A 13,612-nucleotide genomic window follows, 5' to 3' on the forward strand; every position below is an offset into this window, starting at 1 on the left:
TCAGAGGTTATGTATGAATTCAAGTTTTTTGTACACCTTAAAGTGCTCCAAAAGAGCTGAAAAGGGGGGATTGGCCAAAAGAAGGCAAGTGCAAGAATGGTGGCGGAACGGAGTTGTCCTACACAACTCCTAATATTCCCTACCACCATCTTCACATGTCTCCAAACTTGTTCCAGTTTCCACAGATGGCATGGTTGCTGGGGAAAGTTTGGTGTATAGAATTGACAGTTTCATATGTCTTGTAAATACAGGTAGGGTGGCATTCTTTTAGTGCAAACTGCAAAAAAAAATCACCAAAGAACTTTTAAAGCCTGCAGTGACTCCAGAGTACCTGAGGGAATATATCTTTCATAGAAGCCTTTGCCATCGTTAATATCTGCAAATGAGGCCCTGCTTAGAACTCAGAACATCTGTTAGGAAAAGACTTCCCTCAAAGTTGCAGAATTCTATTCTCCTATGGACTCATTCAGTTCTGTTCCTGGCTATCTTCATGTTTTCCACACTGCTTTTAATGTAAGCCTTTTAATGCGGTATTGCTCTTCAGCTGTTGGTCTTACTGAATGGTTTTACAAAATCTGAGAATTGCAGATATCATTTGACCCTGTTTCTGTTTCTAATTAACTCATTCAATGCTACATTTAATAGAAAGCAACTAAGAAATCTAGTAAATAAGCATCCCTGATAAGGACTGGAATCATAAGCTTTTGTTAAAAACTGTGATGAATAATCTGGATTTGTATATAAAATCTGAGTTGTTCTAGTGTCAGGGTGCTAAATGGATTTCTTGTAGAAAACAAAGCGCTCTCTGTTGGTATTTGTTTCTTTCCCCCCCATTCCCCTTTGAGCCACCTGAATCAAGTTCTCCCAGTGAAATGAGACTTGCTCTTGAAAGGGTGAAACATGTTTTGAATAATTTAACATCCTTAAACAGCTAAGGGCAAAAGTTCATCTTTGCATTTTTAACAGAATGATATTGCCTCTGTGGATTCCAAACCATTTAGTTAAAATACCCTTACAGGTACTCCTGGATTACTGGAGGCGATTTAGAGTCTTGTTCTTGCAAAAGCTTTAACTCCTGGTTACATTACATTATTTTAATCGAAGACTACATGAGTAGAAAAAAGACCATTAAAATCTGCAAAGGATCAAAAAAGTATAAGAATCAGTGGTGTCATGCTCAGTTGTAAAACACATGCTTGGCAAGCAGAAGTTTCACAGTTCAAATCCATCTCATATTAAAATTGATTTGAAAGGGAAAGACATTTGCCTGAGTGAACCTAGAGATCAGTTGACACTCAGAGCTAAGAATAGTGGGCTAAATAGGCCAATAGTCTGACTTGGTATATAGCAGCTTCGTGTCAGGTCTCTCTTGTATACAACTGTTATCTCCTACATTGGGTGCATTTGGAAAGGCTTTCCCTTACTGTCTACAGTACGGGGCAAATGTATATTTGTACTAATTTTGTTCATATATAGCAAGGTCAGTGGTCTTATTCTCCATTAACAGATCCTGCTGGATGTTTTAGTTTTACTTGTATTACACATTTTGTATTGCAGTATTTTATTATAAACTGCCTCAAAAGCCAGATTAGGGAGAGCACAGGATAGAAGCCTAAAATCCCAAATGCATTTCCCAGAAGATCTAGCTACTCCTGATTTTCAAATCCCATAAACTAAACAAGGGTAAATTCAAGAAGATGCTATTATTGTAGGTTTTGGAAACCTTTGGTGACCGGCCTGCAACCTTCTTCTCCCCTTACTTTTCTGGCAGAAATTGTACATAAAAATACACATATAAAATTTAATGGTACTCTAGAGTTGATGGATGAAAATCTCATAGATCTTTCTTTCTGCTACTTAAAAGTCATGCCTGTTGACCTTTACTGATAATTAACATAAGGGACAGAATGAAAGCTCTGAGTTCATCATATTTATAGTGGTTCAGAGATCATCCTTTCAGAATTTGCTATTAGGACAATTCAAATTTATTTTTTGAATAACAAAAGACTTATTAGTTTAATGGCAAACCCTTTCTACTCTTGTGCTTCCTTAGCTCAATCACTTCTTGTGCAACTTCTTGCTTTTATCTTCAGCTTCCTGCATTACAGTTTGCAACTTTTCAGAATTCCCCTTCAAGAAGGCAAAACTTTCTTTGAGGTTGCTGGTCCCATGTTCTCGGCAGATATTATCAAGGCTATCAAACCACTGAAGGATCTTTTCTAGCTGCTCCTGAGTGGCTTTCTGCTCTTCCAGCTCTGTTTTCAGAGCTTGCTGGGCAGACGTTTCAACCTTGACACGGTGCTCCAAGTGACAGATCTCCTCCTGCAGCTTCTGAAACTCACTTGCAGTGTAGCGGTATTGATCCTGGCATTTATTTTCAGGAAGCAAAACATTATCAGGGATGGTTAACACCACCTTTAGCAACAGCTGTTCCATTTTGCCAAAGAGCTGGTCAAAATGCTTCCTCATATAGGCAAGAAATTTCTCACTGCTTCTACGGATCGAAGAAGATGTGAGCTTAGAGCAGCGCATGCTCTGCAGTTTCTTCAGCATCACCTCTTCGATTACCAGCATCATGTGAAAGAGATGGTCTTGGAACGCAAGATACATCCGCATCATGCACGTCTGAGGGGTGAAGCCAAAGAACTGGGTTTCGTAAACCATCACTTTGGCAGACATCTTGATGAGCAAAAGTGTACCCACTGTCTAGAAACCTGGAGATTAGAACAAAAAATACAGTCTGAGACTCTGTACCGCTTTCAGTAGCGCTGGAGAGATCCACGTTTAAGATCACCACTTCCTATTAGGGTTGCCAATGGTGGCTTGGGAAATTCCTGGAGATTTGGGTGACGGGGGTGGAGCTTGGGGAAGGTGTGGAAGAAGGGAGCTCAGTGGGCTATAATGCCACAGAATCCACCTTCCAAAGCAGCCCTTTCGTCTGGGGGAACGGATCTATGTTCTCTTGAGATCACTTATAATTGAGATCTCCCGGATTTTGGCAACCCTACTTTCCCATGTATGTAGGGCAGTGCCTTCCAAGCGCGCCTGACATTCGTGTACTTCATGCGTCTTCCTTTTCCGTTAAGACTCAAGGCGGATTATAGAGGCAATGCGAAGTAAAACAGCATTGTGCGCTCTTACCTCAGACGTGGCTTCACCTTCCCGAGGACAGAGCTGTTGCTCAACCGCCCCACATTTGACTCGGCCCCCTTCCCGCCATTTTCAAACCGTTCCTCATTCGCTCCGGATAGCGAGCCCCGCCCCACCCGTCCTTCCCCTTGCCTGAATAAGAGAAAACTAGAGAGACGCTCAACTTCCGGCTGGAGGAAGCCGTATCATTGCTATGGTGACAGACTTGGGGAGTCAGCCGCGGAAGCGTGAGTCAGGCCGTTCTCTCCCTCATCTCTATAGTTCCAGAGCGGCTCCCTATTGGACGAGCTGTGGAGGAGAAAGAGGACGATTGGCGGCCTTGAGGAGTAAATCTGGGTGTTGATTGGCTACCCATCTGGCCACTGCGTGAGTTCGTATTGGCCGACGTTTCGTTGGCGTAACAAGGCGGGGCGGAGCTTGGGCGGCGGCGACGGCGCCAGGATGGCGTACCGGACCTTCCGCCAGGAGTACCTGCATATGCCTGTTGTCACCCGGGCCTACACCACCGCGTGTGTCCTCACGACCGCCGCCGTGGTGAGTGGGAAGAGGCAGGGCCTGGCGGGCCCCGGTTAGGGAGACGCTCGTCTACCTGCAGTCTCCTGTTAGACTTTCAGCAGGGCCCTTGGGTGGGGACGGGTTCGCATGGGACAGTCCCGTTCCCTGGGCTGCTCTTGCCAACCTCCAGGTGGGGCCTGGAGATCTCCCGGCATTACAACTGATCTCCAGGCCACACAGATCAGTTCCCGTGGAGAAAAATGGCTGCTTTGGAGGGGGGACTCTGGGGCATTTTAACCTGCTGAGGTCCCTCCCCCAAAGCCCTGCCCTCCCTAGGGTCCACCCCCCAAAGTCACCAGGTATTTTCCAACCCAGAACTGGCAACCCTATTGGATAGGGGACTTGTAAACATACATATTTACATAAAATAGCTCTTATGATAACAATAATAATAACTGCACTTATATACAACTCTTCTAGACAGATTAGTGCCTCACCCAGAGCGGTGAACAAGAGCACCCACTATGGATCCCGCTGTGCCAGGTTTTGGGTGTGGAGGCTGATTTGCATATATTTATATACATTTGCATAATACCCTACCTGAGGTTTCTTCCTATCAGAAGCTTTCTGGGTCTTGTTGTGAATGTATATGTCTGACTTAACATGGCTGTGTTTACATACTGTACAACTGTCATTTTGCACAACTTATTTTTTTTTGTACAACTTACAGATTGTACTACTGTCACAATTTTATTTTGTACAACTGTGACTTACAGGTATCAATCCAGTCCAGAGATTGGGTGTGTGTGTGTGGGCGGGAGGGAGAGAGATGTGTTTTTAAGTACTGCAGGCATTAGTCCATTTCACCCTACCTTCATGTTACTGGTACAGTTGCCAGACAGCCTCGATGTGTATGCAGATGAACATGCCCTGACTGTGAATAAACAGGTGATGTTGTTACAGTTCAAATGTTGTTTCTTCATATACGTTGTCTCCAGAATCTATATGAAGCTGCCTTATATGGAATCAGTCCAGCGGTCCATCTAACCCAGTATTGTTTGTTCCCACTGGCAGTGGATCTTCATGTCTTTTTGCCAGCCCTGCTGCTTAACACCCTTTTAATCAGCTCAACAGGAATAATAAATATTAACACAATCTTCCTAGCATTGCTCTACTAATTTTAACAACCACTGTCTGAGATCTTACCTGATTACCAGTCCAGGATATGTGAATCAAAGAGCAATACAGCTTTCTACAGCAGCATACAAACCACCTTACAATTCTGTATCTAATTTATCAGCACTCATCTGGGACTTGCCAAAAGCCCCTAAGTGAGTTCTGCTATTTAACTGGATTCTAGGAAAACGCTCATTACAATAGGCAGATAATGTGGTAGGTCCCCAGTTCCAAGTCCTCATATTAACTGGGACCTACCATATTATCTCCTGCCTAGTAGAGCAATGCTAGGAAGATTGTGTTAATATCTATTATTGCTGTTGTGCTTATCTCGGATACACAGTGACCTTTGCACAGACCTGTCAGAGACTGTACTTTTTTGCCATTTATTGCCATTTGATTGGGTGATGAACGCCGTCAAGTTATATGACATCCCTTGCTGCAGTTTTCAAGGCAAGAGTCTAACAGAGGTGGTTTGCCATTGCCTGTCTCTGCATAGCAACTGTGGTCTTCTTTGGTCATCTTTAGAGGTATCCTATCTAATTACTAACTAAGGCTTATCCTCCTTAGCTTCTGAAATCTAATGAGATTGGGCTTCCCTGGGCCATCCAGGCCAGAGCATCATTTGATTACAGTGGGTTTTTTCTTTGTGGCCATGCACATGTGTGTATTGGTGCATACAAACTTACGTTTACAATCTGCTAAGTGAGGGCATGCTGCGGACATCTAACAAGATGAGATCTAGTCTGTCAAAGTATATGCCCTAATAAATATACTAAGATGTAGAGATTTGAAGTAGACTTAAAGCATTCTGCAAACTAAAAGATTTGAGAACTAGGAGGTTAGGCTGGATTCCGTTAGCTTATAGAGAGCTTCTTGGTTCAGGAAATAAGCCATACCCATGCACACAAAAGCTGAGCGTTACTACACTGCCACGTCTTGATTTCCTTTTGTGTTCTCATCTCTTTCAGCAATTAGAATTAATCACACCATTTCAGCTATACTTCAACCCAGAATTAATATTTAAAAACTATCAAGTAAGTGCCTGTCTCTCTTTTGAGTATGTCATTGATTCTTAAAGAGTGTTGTCAGTGCTGGCTTTCTCAGTAGAAGCTCACCGTTATTTTCAACATGAAAAAAGTAGCTCTGCAGTTGTGAGGTGCTTTGGATTGCTACAAATGGAAATGGCGAGGTTATGAGTGGGAGGCTGATCTAAGCTACTGCAGCGGCCTGCTAAAAGTGCCATATATGTTGTGCATTGTGATTTGTTCCCCACAACCTGCTTTTAGCAGAAGTGTCATGTGACCGTATGGCATTTTACTGCAGTGTAGTGAACTAAAGGGTGGATCAGGTGGGATTCTGTGGTACTGTTGCCTTTGAAATAGAACCAAAGCAGAGAGCTGTAAGAGCAAATGCCCCCAAGTGGTTCAGGCGAGAGTCAAACTCTGTGCCTATCAGATAGCATTTTCAGTGCTGAAAAGTTGCAGAACTGGAGCCATGATGGCTTCGATATGAAAATCCAGTATCATTTTGCAGAAACTTCAAATGTTTTTTATACTGTGCTCTAGACTATTTTTTATTTGTATTTATTTACATCTTAGAAAATGCATCCCCCCTCTCTTCACTCAGGATGGCATACCTCTTTTAAGATTGTTCTCTGCAATTCTTATATAAGTACTTGTTTTAATAGGTACCAAAAAGTTAAAATCTACACCCTGGCTAACCAAGCCAATCCAGATGTTGCTTGATGATTAATCACTTAAAATGATCAGATCTCCCAGATCTTAAGGGCAGCACTCAAACTACTGAACCACACTGGACTGTGCTTAATTTCTGAAAAAAATGGTACTAATTTTCAGATTCATATGGAGGCCATGGCATCTGTCTTAGAAGAAACCTTTCTTCAAAAGCGGGAGGTACATTATTGCTTTGCAAGATGGAAGGCCCTATGTACATACTTAGTAGTATTTTTCAATAATAGCATTGTGCCTATTTAAAGAAATGAGCATAGCCCAAAGAAAGAAAGGTCATATTAAATGTACAAGTCTGAAAACAGAGTTTGGGCCTACAAGACCAAGATCTAGTGTGCTTACAAGAAAGATTTGTTTTTTACTTGCATCACTGCTTTCAAATTTCTTAAAGTCAATAAGAGGGTTTGCCACACAGTTAGGAACAACAACAGCAACACGCATTTTTAAGTATGACCTGCCTTTCCTTCTTTGTTTACACTGATTTGAGATTTCCTCTAAATGTTAAAGCAAACACATGCTAGCTGTGAGTTTCACAGCAATCACGTTCTGACTTCTACCACCCATTTGTCTTACAGGTATGGAGGCTGATTACCAACTACCTTTTCTTCGGACCAGTTGGATTTAATTTTTTATTTAATATGATATTTTTGTATCTTTTTTGAAGCTTGGTTTAAATCTCTAGCGTGAATCAACACTGCAAATGGAACTGCTACAAAGCTGGCAAGGTTTCCCTTCTGGCAAGCCCGGTATTTAAATAATTCAAAGGTGGGCAACACAGCCCATGAGAGTTTCTACTTAGTGAAGCTTTTTGGAGGCTTTTAAGCAGAGGCTAGATAGCCATTTGGATTTGTCAGCAATGCTGATTCTATAACTCGGTATGAATTTAGGCAGACTGTGAAAGGGAGGGCAGGAAGGGATGAGCCATTGCTCAGGGCCCTTTCTTATAGGCCCAGGCAGGACCGGATCTACGGTTGCCGGCGCCCAGGGCAACTGAAGGCTGGCCACTCGCGCGTGCGCGCTCCCAGTGCTGCGTAATGACGTCACTTCCATGATGTCATCACGCTAGCCGGTGTGTGCCACCCTGCGGCAAGCCAGCTGTCCCGGTGCGCCGCAGAGCTGGCAGCGGCAGCGCGAGTGGCTGGGAGGCCACCCGCACCACCCCTTGTCCTGCGGGGCAGGCGAATGGCGCGAGCAGCCTCCCAGCCACCCGCGCTGCCTTTTGCCTGCCCCGCAGAGCAAGGGGCGCATGGCAAGCATGCCCCCTGTCCTGCTGCCCGTGCGCTCCCAGGGCTGGCAGCTGCGCCCGGCACCCCCTCTGGCAGCGCTGGGGGCAGACTACCCCCCTCCCCCCCCCCCCCCGTCGATCTGGCCCTGGGCCCAGGGTAATGCTGATTGCCACTTCGTGGTCAGGAAGGAATTTTCCTTCTGGCAAGGTTCGTCAAGGTTTCCCCCCCCCCTCCTCTGGGTACTGAGCAGGGGTCACTCGGAGAGTGGGATCTATGCATTTCCTGTGTTGTCCAGGGGGTTGGAGTAGATTTAGGAGCCCTTCCAGCTCTGTATTTCTATGAAGTGGCACATGACATTAGCTTGCCCTTCATTAGCGTCCTAAAGCACCAGTGCAGCCTGCTAAGCACATTGACGTGAATGGACCTAGCAGGGTGCAACTCTGCTTAGGATGGCACTGCTTATTTCCTCTGTTAAAGGATTAGAGGAATAAATTCAAATGATTATGTGCTGTTGGCAGTGTGAAGTTTGCTTGTTGCAATTGTGTACAAAGATTCTAGGTAATGTAAGTGGTGCTTCTTCAAGGAATCCACACCCCTGCAAGCAACTAGGAGGAGAAATGCTGGAGACACTCATGAGTCTTGCTGTGCATTCAGAGAATGAGGAATAAACGTAGAGTTCTGTCGGCCTAACACCTTGGCTCCATTCAGACGGACCAGTCCATGGTTTGTTTAGTCATTTGAATGCAGAACACACCATTTAAATTTTTTAATTTATTTCAGTTCATTTATATGCCTCTTTCTCCCCAACAGGGACTCAAAGCGGCTTGCATTGTTCCCCTCTCCTCCATTTTATCCTTGCAACAACCCTGTGAGGTAGGATTAGACAGAGAGGGTGTGACTGACCCGTAGTCGCTCAGCATGCTTCCCTGACAGAACGGGGATTCAAACCTGGGTCTCCCGACATTTTAACACCATCTCTTGTTTAGTCTGAGAATGAGCCTCACACAGTCCCTCTTCTGCTTAGGTGTTGTCCCTAGATCGACCCATTAGCAACAAAGCAAAGTTTGTCCTGAAGTCCAAATCAGGTGGTTGAAGCAGATTCTGATTTTGTTTCTTTCCAGCTAACCAGGGATCAGAATTCAGATTAAACCTGCTTAAAAAGCAGGAGTTATGACTCAGCCGTCTTGTCTACCTGCTTTCCTACTATTAAACATGACGACACATATTGTAATCACTGAAGCGTGGTCAGAGGTACCTCTGTTTGCTGGTATCAAGTTCATATGAAACATCACCACCACCCCCTCCCCTTGGTATATGAAAAATTGTTTTAAATCCTTGAAACCCAACGTGCATTCTCTGTGTCTATCTGATATTGAAAGTTTTCCTGACCGTCAAACCTCAGATACCGCTACTGCCGAATGCTTGAGGAAGGATCATTCCGAGGTCGGACGGCAGACTTTGTATTTATGTTCTTTTTCGGTGGTCTGTTAATGACTGTATCCTTTTATACTCTTTTAGCTGAAACTTACTGCAAGTTAAGAAACACCGCTACAGTCCCTGGGGTTCCATTTTGAGATAGTTTTTTCTTCTTCTTTGATCTGTGTTGTAAGGAACCCCAGGGTTTCTTACAGGGCAAATCAGTTGTGGCAGTCCAGATTTCCTGCCCCGCAAAACAACTTGGCTACCATTTATCATTTGCCAAAACGTGCAGTGGCAGGGAAGTTCCGGTGGCGTTTAAGGTTCTGTTTTCAACTGACACAGGCAGTGGCAAACCCCAGAAGGACTGCTCACTGCCCAAGAATCAGATGAAACACAGAGAGGTTCCTTTGCAGAAAAGCCTATACGGAGGAATAGGCGTCCTCCTCTGCGGAGGAAGAAATCTGGAAGTTATAAATATGGAATGCAAACACAAGAACTCTGCTGGATCGGACCAAGAATGTGATTGGCATCTTTCTTAATCTCAGAGGAGGGGCCATGGCTTGGTGGTAGAGCATCAGCTCAATATGCAGAAGGTTGCCAGGTTCAGTCCCTGGAGAGCCGCTGCCAGTCAGAGTAAACAGTACTGAACTTGACAGAACAAGGGTCTGACCTAGCAGAAGTGTTCTTCCTGTTTCTCATAGCAGCCAAATCGATGTCTCTGGGAAGCCCATGAGCTCAGCATGAAAGCGACAACCCTTCTCCACCCCACCCCACCGCTATTCATTAACATACTGCTGAACCTCAAGGTTCCACTTCACCAAGGCTGATAGCTACTAATAAGCCATGGGTTTGTCTAGTTGCCTTTTTAAGCCATCGGCCAACACCATGACTTGCGCTGGGGAATCTGTACGCTTACTACATGCTGCACAAGGATGCCTTTTCTTATGCTTGTCCTGCAGGAACGGTGTTTTCAGCACTTCTCTACCTTTAAGTATCAAAATGTTGATCTGGGTTCTAAGATAGGATGGAAAATGAGTGCAGACAAGCAGCTCTAAAACAATTTGTTTTATCATTTGGGTTTTAAACGACTTTGACTTTACATGGTATCAGACTTGAGCCCTTATTTTTTTAGCTTAGGGTTTTGTGATGGTGTGGTGGGGACAGAGGAGAGTTATTCTGGGTATTAAAAATCCCGTTTTATCGTCTGGGGAATTTAGATTTTAAAACTACAACATGGCCTTCTCAGTGGTCTGTTGGTCTCAGGAGCATCAGAATAACTGTTTCTTGTTTTAGCTACACTTTATTTTTCTGTTTCATGGATCTTGATGGACAGAAATTTTTTGAATAAACACAGAGAGATTCAGTTCCCCCTTCTTGCCAAGATGCTGCGCAGTGACCCTTTCCTTTAACATTTTCTCCACCAGATATTTGGCTTGTTTGTCAACTTGGTTTTCTTAGGACAAGCATTCACAATAATGCTGGTGTACATCTGGAGCCGCCGGAACCCTTTTGTCCGCATGAATTTCTTTGGGCTTCTCATCTTCCAGGCCCCGTTTCTTCCATGGATTCTCATGGGGTTTTCACTGTTATTGGGCAACTCTATTATCGTGGATCTCCTGGGTAAGCCAGTGGTGATCATTTTGGTGCTTTTGAGGCTTTCTGGATTCTTTTTTATTTACTTCACTTATACCTGTCCTTTCCCCTCAAAGAGGCTTACATCAGTCTCCTCACTGCTGTTTTATCTTCACAACGACCCTGCAAGGTAGGTTAGGTTAGAGAGAGTATGTGATTGGCCCAAGTTCACCCAGCAGACTTCCATAGCAAAGCAGGGATTTGAACCTGGGTCTCTCAAATCCTAGTCTGATACTGTAACTACTACAACATAATGGTGTACAAGACAGGCAAGGGACCATTTTCAGGCCTGGATTTGGTCTTTTGCCAGCACCCTCCTAAATTCACAGAAGAGTCATTTTACACCTTGGGCTAGAGAGTTGAGCAGCAGAAAGGGAACAAAATCCAAAGATGGTCTTTGGCCCAAGTGGCCCTTTGTGGGAGGCTGAGAACTGCTACAGAAGCTGTTGTCGCTTTGTATGAATTCTTGTGTGTGTGTTTGCAGAACACCACTAGCTGTTTTCCTTCTGCTTTTTTTTTTCGATCCAAGGTGGTTAAGGGGTAGAAATCACTGTGGCTGCATTTTATAAAGGCGGTCTCTCCTCTCCCTTGGCTTTAGGTATTGCTGTTGGCCATATATATTTCTTCTTAGAAGATGTTTTCCCCAATCAGCCTGGTGGAGGAAGGCTGCTTAAAACACCATCTATTCTGTGAGTATCATCCTTTGTGGTTGCTTAGGGGAGGGAGGGAACTGACCCAAACTGTATTCTTGGTACAAAGGCTTGTCACGCTGTTCAGAGAGCTAGGCCAGAAGTACTTAGATGTCATTCTAAACCCAGAGCAGATAGATGGGTAATCTTTCATAGAAGCAAGAGAAGGTGGAACTTGTCTTGGCCTCTCCATAATATTGGACAGGAGCTGCCCAGATGGGCGATTTCTGAGCCTTGATCTCTGATTCCTCCCCCCACCCCACCCCCAAGGTTTGCTTATCTGTTGGCGTTTTCAGGTGGGTAGCCATATTGGTCGGCACTGCAGTAGAAGAGCAAGATTACATCCAGTAGCAGCTTAAAGACCAACAGGATTTCCAGGATGTAAGCTTTCAAGAGTCGAAGCTCCATCAGATAGCTTATACCCTGGAAATCTTGGTGTTTTTAAAGTGCTACCGGACTTAGATTTTACTCTTATCCTTTGACAGTTCCCCATCAGCAGCTGCTTCTTGGGCAAAATTTAAATTTTAGGTTCAGAAGTAAATCGTGGATGAGACCACCTTTCCCCTCCAGCCAGCAAAATGTAAATGCCTACATTGCCAGTACAGCGAGACGGCTGCAGAGTCTTGCATACTAAGGTATGCATTCAAGGGCATGTGAAAAGCCACAGCCCTGAGGTTCTTATGCAACAGGCAAATCGTGGCTGAGAAGACCTTGTGAACTGTTGTAGTTCAACTACTATGCTTATACTGTGCATTGTCCTAGCCAGAGAGTGCTGTGAGGGGATGCGTGATTAACAGCTCCACTTGGGAAGAGAATCAGATCTGGAGCTCCATCAAGGAAAGGGAAGCTGCAGAACTTTTATGGTCTTAAAAAACAGCAGTTGGTGAGCAAACAGCTCTTTTTCCCGAAATTGTTACATTTGGGGAGTTTGGGAGTAGAATCAGTCATTGGCAGACCTTTATTTATTTGCTTGATTTACAGTCTGCCTTTCTTGTTAAGACATCAGAATGAGAGGACAATGCAATAAAAGCAGTATAATACATACAGTCACTGCAATAAAAAAGTAAGATTCAAATCCAGTAGCAACTTAAAGATGAACAAGATTTCGAGAGTATAAGCTTTTGAGAGTCTTTAAGGTGCTACTGGACTTGAATCTTGCTCTTCTTCTGCAGACCAACACAGCTACTCGCCTGAAATTGTTTAAAAAGTGTGTGATAAAGAAAGGGGGGTTAACTTGAAGGAAAAACAAAAGTAGCAAGTTGTAGCAGTCCTGGGGTGAAAAGAAATTTATCTAAGGGACAGCACTGTATTGGGTAACGCACAAAAGCAACCCTTAAAAATGAGTTTTTTGTCTGGAAATTAGAAGAATAAGATGAACCACAACAAAACCTCATGCAAAAGCAAGAATGTAGAATTTTCTCTGTCGGAAGACCCATGTTTTAAAACAGTGTTCATTTCCTAGGAAAGTAATATTTGATTCTCCAGAAGATGACCCCAATTACAACCCTCTGCCTGAAGAACGGCCAGGCGGCTTTGCCTGGGGTGAAGGTCAGCGCCTTGGAGGATGAGCAGAGAAGGTTTCGCTGATTGCCAGATGCCTCTGTAAGAGACTAAGCTAGAGAACCGTGCTGGAGACCCTTGTGGAAGGAACAGAGGTTTTCTGATGGCTTTTCTGGTCTGAACATATGAAGCACTTTTTTTATTTAAACAAAAAAGTGTTCTTATTGTAAGACATTCTTCTTCACACACTCATACTCTTGGGGACTTTTGCTGCATTGGCTGGTTCTGGAATGAATTATCTGAACGGACCTAAGAATAACTGGAAATGCACCTCCTTATCGATCCCCAAGTTAATGAGACCATCTGTAGTTTGTGTAAAAAAAAAATATTTCTAAGACTTTTTTTCCCAAACTGTATTTGATATAAGAGACTGAATGGAAAACTTCAGAAGGGGAATAAACTTTTTGATAGATTCATACACTGCACACTTTTTTTTTCTTTTTACTTTGGAAAAAAATGCTTCTGAAACAGCAGGGAAGAGCTGGTTTTGTTCCTCAGAGACTTAAGGCAGATT

General features: G+C 43.9%; 2 protein-coding genes across 2 annotated transcripts; one reads left to right on the forward strand and one right to left on the reverse strand.

Annotated features, from left to right (window-relative positions):
- Positions 1-1,145: 1,145 nt before the first annotated feature.
- On the reverse strand, positions 1,146-3,269 carry MIS12 (MIS12 kinetochore complex component). The gene is made up of 2 exons (XM_055001722.1): positions 3,142-3,269; positions 1,146-2,714 (listed from the first exon to the last, which is right to left on the reverse strand). The coding sequence occupies exon 2, from the start codon at positions 2,677-2,679 to the stop codon at positions 2,059-2,061; it is 621 nt and encodes a 206-aa protein (XP_054857697.1). The 5' UTR covers positions 2,680-2,714; positions 3,142-3,269; the 3' UTR covers positions 1,146-2,058.
- A 296-nt stretch (positions 3,270-3,565) lies between these two features.
- Positions 3,566-13,516, forward strand: DERL2 (derlin 2). Its single transcript, XM_055000986.1, has 7 exons — positions 3,566-3,684; positions 5,793-5,858; positions 7,148-7,221; positions 9,201-9,294; positions 10,642-10,837; positions 11,448-11,538; positions 13,001-13,516. Exons 1-7 carry the CDS (start codon positions 3,592-3,594, stop codon positions 13,104-13,106), a joined length of 720 nt encoding a protein of 239 aa, XP_054856961.1. The 5' UTR covers positions 3,566-3,591; the 3' UTR covers positions 13,107-13,516.
- The last annotated feature ends 96 nt before the right edge of the window (positions 13,517-13,612 follow it).

Source organism: Eublepharis macularius, chromosome 17 (assembly GCF_028583425.1).
Source record: "Eublepharis macularius isolate TG4126 chromosome 17, MPM_Emac_v1.0, whole genome shotgun sequence".
In the NCBI taxonomy this organism is placed as follows: Eukaryota; Metazoa; Chordata; class Lepidosauria; order Squamata; family Eublepharidae; genus Eublepharis; species Eublepharis macularius.